At 48.1% G+C, this 18,055-nt stretch overlaps 1 protein-coding gene across 1 annotated transcript; it reads right to left on the bottom strand.

Annotated features, from left to right (window-relative positions):
• Nucleotides 1-5,285: 5,285 nt before the first annotated feature.
• Nucleotides 5,286-16,645, bottom strand: IL2RB (interleukin 2 receptor subunit beta). The gene is made up of 9 exons (XM_059817119.1): nucleotides 16,564-16,645; nucleotides 16,109-16,235; nucleotides 14,450-14,555; nucleotides 13,172-13,280; nucleotides 12,033-12,181; nucleotides 11,437-11,608; nucleotides 9,413-9,509; nucleotides 7,494-7,578; nucleotides 5,286-6,128 (listed from the first exon to the last, which is right to left on the bottom strand). The coding sequence occupies exons 1-9, from the start codon at nucleotides 16,643-16,645 to the stop codon at nucleotides 5,286-5,288; spliced, it is 1,770 nt and encodes a 589-aa protein (XP_059673102.1).
• Nucleotides 16,646-18,055: the final 1,410 nt, after the last annotated feature.

Here is an 18,055-nt window from a genome sequence, read left to right as displayed (position 1 = left end):
TGTGTTTCTGTGGCTGGAGAGGAAATGGATGTGAACGCATCTGCATGGGAGGGCACAGAGGTCTTGGGGAATGCCTGTGCAGTGTCTACGTGTCTGTGAGTTGTCTTCACGCTCAGTGGTGCGTGTGACTGTATGGGCATGAATGCACAGGAGGGACTTGTTTCAGACGTGGGAAGAGATTGTTGACCTCATGCCCATTTTAGCTCACGTGGATACCCTGGAGTGTTCACACGATAGGGGCAAGTGGTCTTCTCAGTCTCCTTGCTTTCCCCCAGTTACTGAGCCCTGAGCCCTCCAGGCTGTCTTGCAACACAGAAACATGCTTGCAGAACGTAAGCACCAGGTAACTCACTCGGAAACATTAAACCGAGCTTGGTGAACATCAGCACTCAATCAACCGCACATCTGCTTGCTGTATAATGTACCCTTCCAGAGAGGCACACGGTACAAACAGGCCCAGTACAGACTGCCCTCCCTTGCTTCTCATGGGCCACCTTTCTGTGCAGCCCCTGGGGAGCATCTCTTCCCCAATGAACCAGGTTGGGTGGTCCAGGAGAGCAAGGGCACTTCTCTGCTATCACAGCATTCCTTCAGAAACAGCAGGCACAAGCAAAGAACCGCAGACAGAGTGGCAGGGGGAGGAGGGCAGGAAGCAGCAGCAGAAGAGCCTCTTTGTCAGAAGATTTGATGGTAGGCACCGGGGTTTCCCCTAGAGATGCAGACCTACCTTTGAAACCTGCTGCTGCCTGCGAGGCCTGGCCCACACCCCCTACGCAAGCCAGCTCACACATGCATGGAGGGGAGGAGAGAAGAGGACATCTATTTACCCAAACTCAAGGTCTCCTCAGCGATCAATAACGTGATGCCATGTCCCTTCAGCTCGGCCTTTGTCCTGCACTGTCCTGCCACGATGGGTCAGCACACCCCGTGCAACGGCTTTTTTCTTTTCTGAAATGGAGGTTTCAGAGGCTTGCAGGGGGAGAAGATCCGCAGGCTGAGCAGGGGGAGCCTGGAAGAAGTTAGGTTAGGAGCACCTCCAGCTGTGCAGAGAAGAACAACTCAGGAGGCTGGTGCTGATAGCTTACATTGTCCTCCTCGGGGGACAAGAAGTTGCTGAGCAACTGATGTATTTCTTAGCTACCCTTCTTGGTCCCATCGGAGGGACAGGCAAAACACAGGATGTGTGCTCCCCAGCACAGTGATGGAGCAGATGCTGGCTGGCAGGTGTAGATCACTTGAAGGAGGAAGATGGCAGTAGACAGCGTGTCCAGTTACCACAGTGGTCATGCAGATGAAAGTAAAGCACAGCGTCTCTCAGTCCCCACCTGCAAGAGTCCCTCTGGTCTTCTTGTGCTTCTTGCTGCCCAGTCTCCTGATGCTGGGCTCCCCGCACTCTGTTGCACCACAACTCGCTCCTGCCTGCAGCATCAGCTTTTCTTCTAGCCCCAGGTTCTCCTCAATTACCTTGCCTGCACCACCTTCTGCTTACAGCCCTGCAGCATTGTACGTGCCCCTTTGTTTTTCACAAAAAGCAACCACGCTCCAGCTAGAGCAGAGTAAATACAGCTATTCTGTCAACAAATGGGGGGCGGGCGTGGGGGCGGGGCAGGGATGGGGACATGGATGACTCTTGACCTGGGGCTGAGCTCCAGCCAGTGGCATTGACCTGGGGCTGAGCTCATTTGGGCCAGGGCTCATTTGGGCTCATTTTGGCTCATTTTGGCAGCTGGGCAGGGGTAGCTGTTTTCAGCTCTGCCACTGGTTCAGGTTTAGTCTGGGACTGCACGAAGACTGAAAGCCATTGCTGTAGTTGCCTCGTGGTGGATTCTAGTAGATAAACATTATATGTGGATGAAAAGCTGCAGTGTTTGACTGGGAATGTTATCCTAGTGTGGTTATCCCGACTAACTCATTGCTGTACCTGTGGGAAACTGAGGCATGCAATGACAATACAAAATGCTTTCAGAACTGCTTGAAAGATTTAAGAGATCAAATTTTACTTTTAAAAGTTATTTTCAGCCAAAATTTCCCCAGATAACTGGGGTCTAGCTGCATCTTTAGACATACATGTATATGTATAGGGCTTTCACAATTTTATGCTATGAGGGCTTGCCACAGTGGGTCAGAACCCAGCTGAGGGTATTTCCCCGATGCCAGAGACCTTACTTTTTGTATCCATCTTTCCTGGAAAGAAGCAATCTCCTTCTCTGGTGTTTTCAGCAGAACAAATAATTCAGAATCTCAATCTGATCTATCTAAGCAAGCATACCACATCTATCACCACAGGCTTTTGAATCAACCAAGGACCCAAAACCTTGATCAGATTTGACTTCACAGGAATTCCTTTGCTGCACGTACCCTTTACTTTCTGCTACTCCACAGTAAAAAAAAGGAAGGGGTGTGGAAGAAGGCTGAGAGTGATGTTGCCTATTTACGAACAAGGTATCTTGGAAAGAGGTTGATGAGAGATGTGACAGCTATTTTTGCTGTCTCTGGGCTTAAGATAAAGAGAGGACTTGTGTCTGTGGCTGTTAGCTCAATATTTTCCACACGGTGCTGGTGTTCAGCTTTGGTTTACCTCTGGTACTGATGGACACCGTTGTAGCATCTTTCTGTGGTTTTGCAAACCATACACTGTGCGTTCGCATCAGCTTGAGAGGGGACCACTCCCCATGTGACATTTCCAAAGAGGTCTTGGGGACCCAGCAGAGAAAGGGCCCCATATCACTGAGAATGTTATGCCTTTGGTATTCACAACCTGGGTTACTCACATACGAGACCACATGATCTTGTCTTCCTGGAAGAAAAGTCCGGTTATCACCAGATCTGACGTTGAGCACTTCCTGCCGCAGTGTGTCACACATTCACGCCAAGTGTGGCTGCGAATGCAGTGCTAACAGCTTGCCAGCTTGAAAGCATTTTCACAAGGGGGAAATACCAAGCCAGCAGGATGGTCCTCAGGGGCCTGCAGCAGGATTACTTCCAACTCTGCTTTCTGTTTTAGGTGGCTGAGTCCCTTGGGGAAGGGAGTAGGAAGGAGGGCTAAAGGTATATTGGTCTGAGCAAAGCTTTGCCTAGTCCCCTATTTGGAAAAGCTGTTAATCCTTTCCCCCCATGCCAAAGGACAGAAGAACACTGTAGATTCCTTAATATTTCTTTTATTTACAAGGAGGCAAAGTTTTTCTTTTGTACTCATCAGCAAGAATAATGGAGAAGCTTATGAAGATCTACATGGGGAAAAGATAACCATCAGTACAACTAGGATCCTTGACCCATGTAAGATAGCAAATTGCCCATCAGGGGCAAGGGGTTCAGTGTCTCTTTTTGAGGTTCATCTGGGAAGATTCTCAAAGCACAGCAAACAGCTGGGCAAGCCTTGTGCTTCTTTATTTGGGAATCTGTGGGGTCTTCTTCACCTGCTGACTCCTGGAGATGATGGAGCAGTGCGCATCTTGATGCAGGTGGTGAAGAAGCTGATGAGAGGAGAGGTATAGCTCCCCCAGCCTCTCAGCTGCAGGCAGGCTCAACTCCTTTGAGCAGCTCTTTTGAGGTGAAATTCAAGCCAGTGGGTGACCACGTAGCTGGGACTCATAATGACATTCAGGCTGCACAATGCAAGGTCAGGTAACAGTGTGGGACCGGGACAAAAGGGAACCTCGATGCTTTTAGAGACAGAGGTAGGGAAGAATTAGTTCTGAGTGATATTCACAGGGGTCACAGAAGTACCAAGTTCTATATCCTTGACCTTTTTGATATAAAAAATCTTAGAAGAAAGATCTTTAGCACAGGGCTGGTATTTTCCCACTGCTGAATAGTCCAGAAATATGGCAAGAAAGTGGACAGACAGTACAGATGTTGAATTCAGGTATGGATGTAACCAGAACAGCTTGTCTTCCTTTGCCTCACCGCTTTTATTCTGTGGTGTGCTGCTTTTTCTCAACCCAGATCAGCAAATGAAGAGAAAAAAGAAAAAGAAAAAAAAAATAGTCTTTGCTATCCTCATTCTTTGTGAGTGGATTGAGGTTTTCTTTTCAGCAAAGGTGCTGATTCGTGGGTTGGTTTTCTGGTCTCATTCACCACATCTTTGCTGTTAATTAGGCAATGGTTTCCCTTGAGCAATGGAAGGAATGGGCAGCACCGTTGCGATGTTTTCCACTAATACAGGATGTGGGATGAACTATTCTGCAATCAGCTTATCGTAGTCAAATAACTGTTTTTTTGCCAGCAGGGCAGAGAGGCTTTCAATTTCATGAAAAATATTGCAGCAAGAATGGGAAATTGTGTGTGTTCTTTTTACTGCTATCATCAGACCTGGGGGAAAAAGGGGGTGTGTGTGGGATTTCCCCAGTATTTTTAACCCAATAATGGGGATTTCTTTTACACTGCACTGCTTAGACAGCTGACACAGCTGTGGTTCTAAGCGGACCTTAGAGACTCGAGTCTAAAGCTGGACTGAGTAGCTCAGAATGTAATCTCTGATTAAAACCTGACGTGGGGACATCACAGAAAAAAATACACCCTTGGTCAGTCAGGAGGAGATGTCTTCATCCATTTCATCATCGGCCCCAGCACTGACTGGCAGTGCTACTGTCCCTTGTACAAAATCTCATATCTACCTCTTCAGGCATTTCTCCCTCTCATCACAAGTTTTTAGTCTGGAATGAGGCAAATGGACCATGTGCCTGCTCAGCCTCAAAGCTGAGTGCTATTTTATCGCAAGATGCAGAGCATGGAAGTGCTGACACAGCCTCCTACTGGGAGCTGGGAAGGAAAAAACAAGCTGGCACGTTTCGGGATGGCATTTGAGCTGTGTGGGAAGGGGCTTCTATTCCATTGGATCCAATAATAGCAGAGAAACAGGTTCAGTTATGAAGGTGAGTCTTTGTTGTTCTGTATGCCTGAGAATCAGGCTTCTATGTCTCCATTAGCTGTCTAGCCACTGAACAGCTTTAATGTGCCTTCATCATTCTCCATGTCCACTTACTGTCCACTAGCCTAGTTCTCCATGAAAAATGTCCTCTCATTTCCAGTGGTTTGTTTCACTAACGCTTTACCTTGGGAACTAGTGCTACCCATGTAGCTATCCATGAATTTACACCTTGTCCATCCTATCCCTTTTCTGGTTTTGCAGCCCTCTAGAGTAACTGTGTTCTCCAGCCTCATTAAAGAACAGTCTCAATGGGTTTGATGCTGAAGTCATATTCATGTCCTGAATAGAAAAACTGTCCACTAGCCTTCCCTGCAGAGAAAGCCTTTCCCACCTGTGGGTTTCCTCCAGGCAGATCCTAGACAGAGCAATTGCTGTACTGGCTTTGGAGGTCCCTCAGAGAAAGGTAGGCACCAGTGTTTGGGACCTGGCTGGAGAAGGCTGTTCTGCATGGATCCTCATCCTGGGTTTGCCTTAGAGGTGGAGGCTGAGAGAAAGAAGAGGTAGCATGTGCTGCTAGTGTACATGCTGCTAGTGTACAGGGGTCAATTGGAAGGCCTGCCTTCCCACTCTCCTCTGTTACATCAATAGTATCGCTGTCATGCAGGTCTGGTGGATCAGGAAAGTCAGTGTCCAGCTGGCACAGGGCCTCAGCAGGTTGTAAAGCCGCTTTGTCCATCACCTTCTCATCCTGTTTCAGAACTGGTCTTGGTGAGGTGCCTTCACTTGACCGGAGAGCCCCCGAAATATCCACAGCCCACTGGGCTTCACCTTCTGTCTCTTCCGTGAAGGAGCTGTTTTGGAAGCCACGGGTCGCCTTGATACAGTGAAGGAAGTTGTGGGACAACACGGGCATGTCCTCTGCCAGTGTGCAGAGGCCTGGGGAGGGGAGAGCCTGGTAAGACTCGCCATCCTCGCTGCCACTGCCTTCCTGGGTGAAAGGCTCGTAGGTGAAGTAGACCTGACAGGGCTCGATCTCAAAGGAGTTGGGAAGGTGGAAGAAGAAGTAGCCTTGGTTGGTGAAGCAGCTGGATACAGAGTGCCCACTGGTTTCTAAGGGAGGATCAGGAGTCAGGGTTCCCTTGGAAAGTAGAAACTGGGATTCCTGATCATTCTTCTGCATCACCTCGAGCATGGAGATCTCCGGGGTTGTGCTGTTCACACAGTAGGAAGATATGGAGAATGGGGAGGAGAGCCATTTCTGATGGGGAAGAAACACAGAGAGAGACTGTTAAGCCCGAAGTATAATACTGAGTGAGGAACCAAAGGTTTCTTCTTCTGACCACCCACAGCAATCAAGTGACGTTTTCTCTGTCCAAGCAAGAGCTGCCGGAGCTGGTGGGGAGGGAAATTCACATTCATGATATCTTATCTGCAGGATTTTCAGAGAGCGTATATCTTTCTGTCACTTCAAAATCAAGAGCAGATCTTGCAAGCCTATGTTTTAAGAATTCTGGACGGGGTAATGGAGGATGAGGTATTAAAGTGAACGGAAGAAAAAAAATTACAAGACCACAAGATGAAGTGGAAGTGGAAACATGAAAAGCGGTACTGGGATGCGTCTCATGCAATCTCTTCCTAGGTGCTGAACTAATTTCTGATACATCTACATGGCCCTGTGCAGATTTCTTGTCTAAAGTGCTCTTCCGGGCCCCTTGTGCCTAGATTTCCACACTCACCGTGAGTGACATCCTGCAGTACACCATTATTCTTAAAAATAAACTGGTTTTGATAACATCCAACTTCATTGCCTTTATGGCCAGTAAAGCCAATTTTTTCTAGTTTTTTCTGCACTGAGAAAGTGCCTGCTGCACACCCCCGCCCCCTACTCTGCATTCTTCCCCTGTAGTTTAAGCTTTCTAGGGTTTTTGCACTTAGGCTTCTCCAAAGCTCTGCTGTCCTCTGGACCCTCTGCAGTTTGTTTCCACCCTTCTTAAAGCAAGATGCCCCTTGGGATCACCTCGCCCGTCTTGCATCTGACATTCCCTTTAATACTGCACAGAATGGTAATTATCTCCTTGCAGCTGCCCATACTCATGGAGAGATTAGAGGAAGGGAGAAAGTGGCGGTGGAGAAAGAAGGGAAAGAGACAACAAGAATGCAGAAAACAGCTAAGTGCCATCCAATGTGATGGCAATTCACATCAGGAGCAGAGGAAAGGCTCACAGCCAGGAGGGGATCACAGCAGGAAGTCTGGGGAAGAGCTGGGCAGCCTAGGGCAGGCAGGGAAGGACTGAAGTAGGGTGCAAGGGGATCTGAGAGGCCAAGCTTCCTCCCACAGGTCCCTTGCTTTCTCTCAGGCTCCCCGTCAATCACGGTGCTGAGGTTTGCGTGTTTTGCCGTTTCTCGGTTCTGTAATTAGAGATGCCTCAGACGAGTGTCAGGTTTTAGAAAGTCAGAAAATAGAAATTAAGGGGAGAACCCAGCAGCTGGTGCTACAGGCACGTGTGTCGTGTGTGCACATGTAGATCCGACAACAGGCTGTCTATCCTAGGCATGTGCAGCTGGACCCTCCTTTCCCTCATTTCTCCCTCATAACCACTTGGCTCTATCCCCAGTCCCATACCTGAATGTCACCTCCATGAACTGAAACGAGTGGGGGAAAGAACTTCTTGGGGTCTGGGATGTGAATCTTCAGGATCTTCTTAAACCTGGGGAAAAGAAAATGAGAAGGAGGAATGAATCAGGGCCTTATCCTGACCAATCTGGCATTGTGGTGGGGGCAGGAGAGAGCATCGCAGCTCATGAGTACTACCCTGGCATGGGGGAGAGGTAAAGTAAGAACAAGCCTGAGGGGCTCGCCTTGCTCTTGAGTAGCCTGAAATGCAGTAGCTGTGGGATGAGAGGTGCGGAAATGAGGCAGTTAAACCTGGCATTGGAAAATACCCTCCCCTCAGCCTTTTCCCTGGGGAAGCACAACCAACCAACAGTTCACTAGTTTCTTCCCTGCCTTGGCTGGTCACCTTAACCTCTCCACCTACCCGCCTCCCCTCCCGCCCTGATGACAAGCTAGGAAGGTCTCCCTTGTTTCCAAGGTCCAGCTGCTGTGAATTGCCCCCTCTTTGCTTTGCTGTCACCACGATGACTCAGAAGAACACATGGCCTGAACAGGACCATTGCTGGCAAAGCTGTGTCACAACTGTCAGTCCTGTTAGCAGAACACTGCATGGTATGTCTAGGACACACTGGCTGTGCAAGCCATCTGAGCACACCTTGTGTCCACCCAGTGGTCTCTACTTTACTGGAACCAGTGTGTTGTCATCCTGAGGCAGCATGAAGTGACTTAACCTGCTCCTCAGTCCTTCAGAGGTGTTGGCTGATCCTGTCAGCTCTTTGCTGAAGCTTTGCTGTAGGATGCTCTGAGAAAAGACCCTCCTGACCTCTAGAGGCAATCAGTGTACTCTCTGAAGCATCAGAATTAGCTAGTTCTTGCATATAAACTACCTTACATCACTGCAGATGCTATTTTTATTCATGCATGTCTAATCCTTCCTTGGATCTTAGCTCAGCATTATCCTCTATCCAATTCTCCCAGGTTAATTATACTCTGTGGAGAAAGGAGGCCTTTTAATCTCTCTCTGTGCCACATAGCTAACACTTCCTCACCTTTGTGTTATGACTCAAGGTAAAACAGTGACCAGTGACTTTCTTAGCATCCATCTTGTTTCAGTATGCTGCTTCTTTCCTTACAGAGAAGCCATCCCAGCTTCTGCTGCCTCATCCCTGAGAACATTCCTCCCTGCTCCCTTCCATGAACATCACCACCCTGCTTCTCTGTCCCTGTCCTGAGACGAGAAAACCTGAGGCCATTTCTAACCTTGCCGTGTTGACAGGTCACTCTCCATATTATTGCACGGGGTAACCTTGTGAGACACTTTCAGTCCTGAATAAAAGCAGTGTCTGGATAGAAATGCAGGCAAAGAGATCTTTAAAGCATCATGTAGATGTTTACCAGCATGTGATGAGACCCTTCAGGACTGCACAGACCAGGGAGAGGAAGAATTGTACTCCTCACTCAGGAGTTTTCCTACAGACCAAATCTCACTACATCCTGTCTGAGCTCTTGCTGGAGTGTTTAAATAAGTGAGAAGGTAGTGGTACTCAGGCTTGCTTGGTCCTCTCTACTGAGGGTGTGCTCAACCCACTGACCTGCTTTTTAAGAGGCAATTTTGGTACAACCCTGTCAGGGAACAGCACTCTAACCCATGGGCAACAGAAGTGCTGAGGCAGCTGTTTTTAATTCAGCCAGGGCACGGCACCAGGTCACAGGAGCGTGGCACAATATGAAGACAGTGGTGAAACCACACCATCTTGGGTGGTGATATATCTCCTAAGACAAATGTCAGCCTTAAAAGGCTGGGCTATAAACCATATTTTTAAGTGACTCTCTATCATGAGTAATACCAAATGAAAAATAACCCTGTTTTTGAGAAGACACACAAGATACAGGAGAGGAACAGAGAAGAAAACTTGATTCTCATTTACCATTTCAGGGTCCGTAAGTTAATAAGGAAGGCAGTTCCAATGATCACGAAGATGCAAGTGCTCACTATAAGAGCTGGCAAGACCGGCCGGGATGTTTCTGCAAGATGAGAGAGAATGAGGGAGTTGCTGTGAAAATTTAGCCAGGATTCTGGAGGTAGGAGCTGCATCCCTTCCATGGCTGTTCAAGCTAATCAAAGTGATAATAATTTTATATAATATAATATAATATAATATAATATAATATAATATAATATAATATAATGTAATGTAATGTAACGTAATGTAATATAATATAATATAATAAATATAATAAATATAATATAATATATAAAATTATAACATACAGGTCAGAAAAATGGGTTCTTCTGTGTTGTGTAGGATGTCTTTGAGCTGAGATGGGTTTCAGAGTCTACTTGGCATAGCTTAATAGATAATTTATGCTGAACAGCTTGAACTCCCTGTTCATAACAGCACCACAGCTGGGGGTTGCCACAGATGAGGTGCCACAGTCTACTGGTTGAAGTGTCCATCAACCTGCCTGTTTTGTTGCAATGGAAAGCAGGGAGTCCTAAAATCAGCGTAAGTGGGGTTGGACACTTGGAACACCATTATCAGTCAGTGTGTGAGATACAGTCATAGTGTTCATGGGTCTTTGAGAAGGCAGGAGGACCAAGGATGGAGAAGATTAGAGGTCAAGTGGCTGGCTTCTTTCTTTGGAGAGGTGTAGGAAAGCTTTAGGAGGCTAGGAAGGTTACAGCTTTTCACCACATGATGATTTTGGTACTTGGATTGTAGGGCTAGGAGAAAGAGACTTGAGTTCCCACATTGCCAGCGCTGCCAGCACTCCTCAGGCTGGTCTGGCATTATCTCAAACTTTTCTTAATCTGTCTATTTCACACACATCTCCCCAGTGAAATTCTGCTTGGTCTTGCTATTCTGGTGCCTGTTTCCTCTGCCTGCTGCCCCCATCTCCCTCCAACCCTAGTACCCCTTGGTCTGGGCCTGCAGAGCTCCTCTGGAGTAGTTGTGAGGGAGCAGAGAAAAATAAAATAAGGAGGAGACATTTTTAGGACATTCTTTCTTTGCCTGTCCTTGAGATGCTACTCAGATCACTTCGTCTCCTCTGCCTCTGGTACCCTGGTTATCTTTGGGTCTTGGTTGCTATGACAACTGGCTGCGGCTGTATCCTGTTCATTGACATCACACACTGTCAAAATTTGATCACCACAGCAACACAGTGCCCTTTCTAAACATAGCTCCTCTGTTTATACCAGCACGAGGTACAACAGGGAGGGGCTGAGCAGGGGCAGAGTGGGGGCGACATGAGAAGGAGTAACCTCTATCTGCTTATTTTTTGGAAAAGAAATGACAGAGACCACAGCCAATGACTCACTGAAAAGACTGAAAAGACTTGCTCAGGGCACTGTCTTTCAAGGCTGGAGGTGTCCTCCATGCTGTGGTTCATGGTAATGACTGATGCAAGTCTCAGCAGACCTTTTTGGAAGGGACTTACCTGCATATAAGTCTCTCTCATTCTCTGTGAGACTTTGCTTCCTAGGCTCAGGTCTTCTTTGGTTCAAGAGCTGAGTGCTCTGTTTCACTGCACTTCACTGATCAATGGCTCCAATGAACCGGGCCATTTTAGAAAGCTGGATTTATGTTCCTAGGTCACAGGAGCAGCTGGGAAAGTGCCAGTCCCTGCCACTGCTCCTGCCGGTCAGACATCGGGCCTTACTGCTCTGGGGAAGCCACCCCTGATTTACATCTTGTGGATTTTGCCTGGCTTCTGGAAGTCAGAGGGGCTCTTTTGGGGTCAGGGGGTCTTTGCTTTTAAGCCCTGTTGAGCCAGCCTGACCTAACAGATTAGGAGGGACAGATAATTTCTGAGCTTTTTATTGCTCTTTGAGTAACACAATCCTCCCTATCCATCTTCCTCCAGCTTCTCAGCCTGCTTGGCCCTTCTACTTTGTTTTCCCTGAGTCCCTTTTTTCCCCTCCAAGCCAGACTGCCTGACTGATCCTTACGGTCAGCACGTGTCCTCCACAGTATCGTCTTGCTCCAGTCGCTCCACACGCCTTTGTAGGTACTTGAGGCACTCGGCCTTGCACGGACAGCTGCCTCATACTTCAAGTCAGGGGAGAGGCTCTCAAACACCACCCACATCTGGTCCTGCACAATGGTGAAGTTCCTGGCCTCCTAGGAGTAGGGAAAAATTAGAGCATCATCAACACCCTGGCTTACAGCCTCATGTACCCATCTCTTCCAAGGCCCTCAGAGAGGACCTGTCTCAGATCCCTACACCTTGTGCACTGCTTGTTCACCCTGGAGGACAAGTCTTCTTCACTTTGTTTTTTTCATCCCTTTCAGGTCTGTCCTGGAGCTATGTGGATTTCTTTGTGACAGCGCTAAGTAAAATAGGATTCCCATCTGCCTCCATGTCATCACCAAACACTGGCAGCAGGTGACACAGATAAGAGGGTGGGAGGTGTCACCTGCTCTCTAGCTTCACCAAAACTGGTTTCATCCTGAGGGGAGGCCCAGGACCAAGTAAGTCCTGGGTGATGTAAAGAAGACCAGGATTTGTATGGTGACAGGACTCACTGCCCCACTCCGTACTCACCTCCCAGGACTGACTCGTGGTTCGGTACCGCACTTCGTATTCCCGCTCCCCATCCAAATAGTGAGAGGAAATATTCAGGCTCCATGTTAAGTTGTAGGTGTTTTCAGTTTTGCTAACCAGCTGAAGATTTCCTGGAGGCCTCAGCTTTACTGGAAAGAGAGAAGGAGCACAGCTGATACCTCCACACCGTCTGTCCATAACAGGGCTCCACCGCAAACCCCATTGCAGCAGGGTTGGTATCTTGGCTCTGCTCACAGACTCCAGCCAGCCACGACCATGTGAGATGGTTAGTGAGTTTCCCCTCTCTGTCCTCCTTTTTCCCCACTGTCACTGAAGGCAAAAGGCCTGTTGTCTCTGGACTACGCTAAAGGAAGCTCCTCCAGTGAACCTGTGAGAGTGGCCCCTGCGGTCAGTGCAATCAATCCCACATGGCCATGCATCCCATCTTGGAGGGGTGATCCACAAGGCAATTGTACAGACAGGAATGGAGCATGGTTGGGGTGACAGCTGTTTCCCAGCTGCTCTTTCAGAGAGCTACAGCCACAGAGGACAGAGTTACACATACTGTCTGGGCTGATCCTTCCCAATCCCTGACTCCAGCCATGCCTTCCTATGTCTCACCTTGCAGCAGCTCTATTGGACCTCTCCTTGAGCCAGGTACACTCACACATCCAGCAAAAAAATGACCCAAGCAGATGTTTTTCTGCTGGATTAGTGAGTTGAATCCTTTCAGCAAAGGCTGATGCATGCCAAAGCTGGTTTAAAGGAGGGTGGAAGCACATATCTGGTAAAAGGGGCAGGTGAAGAGCAGCAAGATTTTTCCTCCTTCCTGCAGCATGCATTTTTCAGGAGGTCAGCTGAGCTGTCATTGCCTGTTTGAAGCCAGAACTCCTAGTACAAAGGTGTCAACAGTGTCCCAGATACAGGACAGGATGGGAACTGGCTGGTATGACGTTGCACGTTAGAGGTGCAAGTGGCAGGAGTCAATGTGGTTCATCTGTGCTAGTTGTAGTAGGGGACAAGGAAAAGAGGCAAGTCTAAAATCAGCTATGGGTGTTGCACAGGGGTGGATGGGGAAGAGAAAATAGCTATCATTTAATGGGGAAGCTTCAGGGACTGCAAGACAGATGAGTACTCACTATTTGCAAGTGGACTGAAATCTTCTATTCGCACAGGTATACACCTATTCTCTCCAATCTGGCAATGGACAGACATGGTAAGACGGTCTGCAGTGGTGAAGCATTGAGTCTGCAAGGAAAATTTACCATTAGTGACACTGAAGCCTCATCAATAAGCATTCATATTTCTAAGCATTGCGTATGTATAAGAGGTTTAGGAATACTTGACAATAAATATGGATGATATTTACGGCTGAAAGGCGTAAGCTTCAGTGGTCAGTGGGGAACCAAAGATTTATACTTGATGTAGTTGGACTTTTTTTGTTCATTGGCGAGAAGGGCACAAAATATTGTGATATGTTAGTTTGCTAGGATTGCTGTATGTCCTAACTAGCAGGAAAAAAGGTAAGTTCTATGAGTGATATTTATTGAGAAAAAAGATTTTTACTAAAACATTTTGTATTCATTGGTAAGATTGAGATGACGTCAGTATTAAATATTACTCTAGAAATGCAATGATACTAAAGGGCCACATATGTCATACAGTATTAATTAAGCAATGGGGAAATCAGCTTGATTAGAAAGAAAAGATTTTGGACCTGTTTACCAACCCTGCAATTTGTCTTTGCACATGATGTGCAAATGTAAGAAAGCTTGTCTGTCATTAGAACTGGTTGTGACTTTATAAATAAGGAGAATTAACTCATATTTGGGTGGGTTTTTTTCTGAAAACACAAGGGCTACAGTAATTCTGAATATGACTGAAGGAAGTATATAATGAATCTAAAAAAGACTGATTGAAGTAAAGAATATCTAGAGGATTTGCATCACCATTAGCTCCAGTGATGTGTTGCTGTTGCATCTTGCATTTGACACATCTAACCAGGCTTCACAGTAATTAATGATCTGGAAAATGGTACTGACCTCTTCAAGGAAAATGAGGTCAAGAGGTGACCTTAGAGCTGGTGGTGATGTCCGTCCCTCCTCAGAGGAAGGGATTAGGGCCAAACTGAGACATGAGATGCTGCATGTGATCTGTCTGTCCAGCACCTCTTCCGCGTGTCTCAGGACAGCATGGCCCAGCCCACAATGAAGCCAATCCTCCCAGCAGGGGAACCCACAAGGGCAATGCATTATCAATAACACACAACTTCAAGCCCAACCCCGGAACTGGAGTCAGGGATTAGGTCTGGGCTTTTTATACTGCTCCTGGGTGTCACACTGTTTATACACCCCAAATCCACATACAAATCCCTTCCACCTTGTCATTAGCCAGGACATCCCAGATGAATTACTCACATTACTGTTTTTGCTGAAGGTCTTGATGCATCTCCTCAGTCCTGTCGTGTGCTCTGCCTTGGGTAATTCACAGTGCTCCTTGAATTTTTCAGGTAAGGGAAATAACCTGGGTTTTAAGCAGGAGAACTCCAGTGAGCTGGGGATGCAGTTTTGTATTTAGGCAAACTTTATGTAACACTAAAGGCCTTTCAAAGCATTTTGCATCCTACCATATTTGCTGAACAGGTTACAGCAAGGATGTAATCCCACTTTCTCTCCCCACTGCATCACTCAGACAAATTTTATGTGCTGGAACATGGAGAGTCAATGCATCCCAGTTATTTCAAGCCAAAGGTAACAGTAGGTTTCCAGTTTCCAAGTCTTCACAAAACCCTCTTGCTACCTTCTCTGCTTCCTGTTGATATCAGAGGGCATGCAGAGCCCAAACACACCTGCTGCCCACAACTGTGCCAATGTGGCCCTGGAAGACAGGTGCCTGTTTCAGCCCCTCTAGGGTTTACAGGTCTCTTTCAAGCCACTGACAGTCCTGTAGGATCTCGGATACCAAGTGAGACGTATCTTCTGAATTAGGTCACATCCCAGTCAGCCGGGACCGTACATCACACTTGGCAGCGCTACGCCATGACCTCTCTTCTGCTCTGTCAAGTGTGGCTGGACAGCCTAAGCTGAGCTATGGCACAGGGGGTGACAGGGTGGGAGAGCATCCGTGGAGTTGCAGCCGACCAGGTATCAGACTGAGCTGCCTGCTCCAGCTGTAAGGTCAGATCAAGCCTGGGACTTGCTGGTGGTGGGGAGAGGTGGTGTCCTAGAGCCCTGGTCAAGCAATGGCACAATTCCAAATCCAGCCCAAATTCCAGCCCCAGTCTCTGTGATTCACACCCATGGAGCAACATAAATATTTTGGCTTTCTAGGTCCATGCAGCAGGTCCCAGAATATATTTTCCCATCTCACCCCATTGGAGGTGTCTCTATGACAGTCACGAGCAACCCACCCACTGTCAGAATCACACTGAGCCTCTTGATATGACAGGCACCCAGGGAAGCCCTGGGGTAGGCTGGTAAGTCTCTTGGCTGAAGATGTCATACTTGGAGACCGCAGACACTCAGCCAGCCCCCACTGTGGTACTGGCCACACACCTACCCCCCTGCTGGGAGAAGTGGGAGAGGAAAACATAATGAACTGAGAGAGATGAAAGGGCCAGAAGAGAAAAGGGGAACAATATTTTCCTTCATTTATTGTAACTCAGGGTGCAACACCCCAGCTCATTTTGGCCACGGGCAAATGGCCCCTGTATAACTTTAATTCCACCCTCTGCCATCATCGGTATACATCCTCCTTTTCTATTGAAAATGCCTTTCAGTCCAGAGGGTGGCTACCAAGGAAGAGGGTTTTCTTGGAAAATGAAGCACAGACAGAGCTATGGAGCTGGAAGATGGGCTGTGCTAGACAGTGTGGGACTGTCAGATGATAAACACTGAGCAGTGGCCAGCATCTCAGCCCACATGGGGTTAGAGACCGAGTTCAAGACAAAACCCCTTGGCTCTGTGACTCCGCTACACCTGGCCTGGGGAGGGGGAGCCTCCATTTTCAAGTGGCAAACTTTCCATGACACTTTTCATTCAAAGCATCGGCTTTCCTCAGCCTCTCCAGTCACCCACCTGTCACAAAATGCTAACTTCGATAAAATCTCCAGCTGGCATGGTGCTTCAACTAGGTCCCTGCCTGGGTTCCAGTCGCAGAAGAGAGCTGCCCGCGAGTCATACCAACAAGTTAGGCTGGAGGTGCCTGCCAGCAGAGAACAGACGGACAGCAATGTGGCTGAATTAGCAATGATGTTCAGCATTAACCATCTCCCTGGACAATTCTGCCCCATCCCAAACTACAGACTGACTCCTCTGCTGGATAACTGTCTCCAACAAAGGCAGAGCCACTCATTTCTCTATGTCCTTGGAGGTTGATGTGCTCATAAGAGACCTTTAACTATTACAACCTCCTCTGACTGTATGTTATGACACAAGCATTTCACAACAACACACCATGGCACACACACTCCTCCAGCTGACCCCCCTCCCTGCTTGCCCAGCTGGCATGGGTGAAGGGAATCACTTCTTACCTTGTGCCGAGTCTGATGCCAGTGAGAGAGGGGTGAGGCTGAACAGCCAGAGGTGACACAGAAGCAGTAAAGAGGGCTTCATCTGTACTGGTGACACACTGAAAGAGAGAAGACGCCCCCCCAGCATAGCTCAGCAATGCAAATCAGGAAGATGTCATCTCACAGGAGGCATCCACTGTCCTAGGGCAGGGCTCAAAGCCAGTGCCAGTATTCCAGGCTCAGAAACTCATACCCCTTCCACTCCAGATCCTGTGCTTTTCCCTCAGCACCTCGTTGTTTTCCTGCCTTGGGTGCTTTGCTCAGCACTGAAACTGTTCACAGTGCAGCATAGATAGGCTGTTTGCAGGAGTAATGCCTTCTGGAAATGCGTGAGTGCACAGCAGTCCGCGTATGTTGTTTAAGGCTGCTTGCTGACTCAGGTAGAGAGTGCTGCCTTGGTTGTGCACAGCTTGTGCTTTGAAGAGCTTCTTTTTTCGGTAAGCCCTAGGGCTGAAATAACTAGGTGCCTGCTGAGGAAGAGGGGTCTCTGTCTGCAACTGACAAAAGTTAGTTGCAGAGCTCATGGCTTAGGAGGTAGATTTTGAATGGCTTGTTTGGGACAGGGGGGGAAATCAGAGAGAAGAAGGAATTTACCAGGTTCTGGAAAGTCAAGGCTTTACTGCATCACAAAATATTACATAGTCACGCATAAACCATGCACCATTCTTGCCAAGCAGACCCTGCACTGCCTCAGAAGGAACTGTGTTTTTAGGCGTAGCAGAAAATTTGGGCTTTGTAATTAGGAAACTTTGCAGCACAACTCATCCACCCGTGGCACCCGGGAAGACTCCTTGCCTTACAAAGTCTGTACAGCCATGCTCCATATTGGACAGACTGGGCTTACGGGCTTCTCATCCAAGCCTCCCCCTCTCCCCATCCACCCAGACACCCACTCAAGGTCTGCCTCTGCCCGCAGGAGAAGAGACCACCCTCACCTCTCAGCAAGCCTGGAGCCCAGGCAGGACTGAGCAAAACAAGACAGAGTCCTGCTGGACCCTGCTGGGACTGCCAGGGGAGCAGGAAGAGAGGGTTTATAAAGGGCTGGCATGAGGCGTAATATCGATTCCCGTTGTGATAAAAGATTAGGTTCAGAGGAAGAAAAACATGACGACAATGCATTAACAGACAAAGGGGAGAGAAAGAGAGAAAGAAAGCAAGTGGCGTGGTTGTGATGTGGGGTATGATTTGAGAGGACTGTGGAGAGACAGAGAGATAAATATGTGCTCAGCCCTCCCCAACAGCGAGATTCAGTTTGTCAGACTGAAACTCCTTCCAAGACGCTTTTCAGATCAGCCATCCCCATGTGGGAGAGCACTGGCATCGCCCCCTTTACCTTCCAGCTCCAGGTACCCAGCGGTCCAGATGAAGGGAGTCCCGGGGGACCAGGTCGTGGTCTTGGATGGAAGCAGGTGCTGGATGTCAAACAGTGAGGGGAACGGGGAGGGTGGGAAGG

The sequence above is a fragment of the Gavia stellata genome, chromosome 4 (genome assembly GCF_030936135.1).
Source record: "Gavia stellata isolate bGavSte3 chromosome 4, bGavSte3.hap2, whole genome shotgun sequence".
NCBI lineage: Eukaryota > Metazoa > Chordata > Aves > Gaviiformes > Gaviidae > Gavia > Gavia stellata.
Note: the sequence above shows the minus strand (reverse complement) of the source record. Positions and strands in the feature narration are given on the sequence as shown.

Bases quoted from the DNA above. Each gene is read 5' to 3' on its own strand.
- IL2RB (XM_059817119.1), bottom strand. From the start codon at position 16,645: ATGAAGCCCTCTTTACTGCTTCTGTGTCACCTCTGGCTGTTCAGCCTC. The intron at 16,236-16,563 runs GTAAGAAGTGAT...CTCTGCTGGCAG, and splicing joins GGCATCAGACTCGGCACAAG to GCACCTCCAGCCTAACTTGT. The intron at 6,129-7,493 runs GTATGGGACTGG...CTTCCCCATCAG, and splicing joins TTCATGGAGGTGACATTCAG to AAATGGCTCTCCTCCCCATT.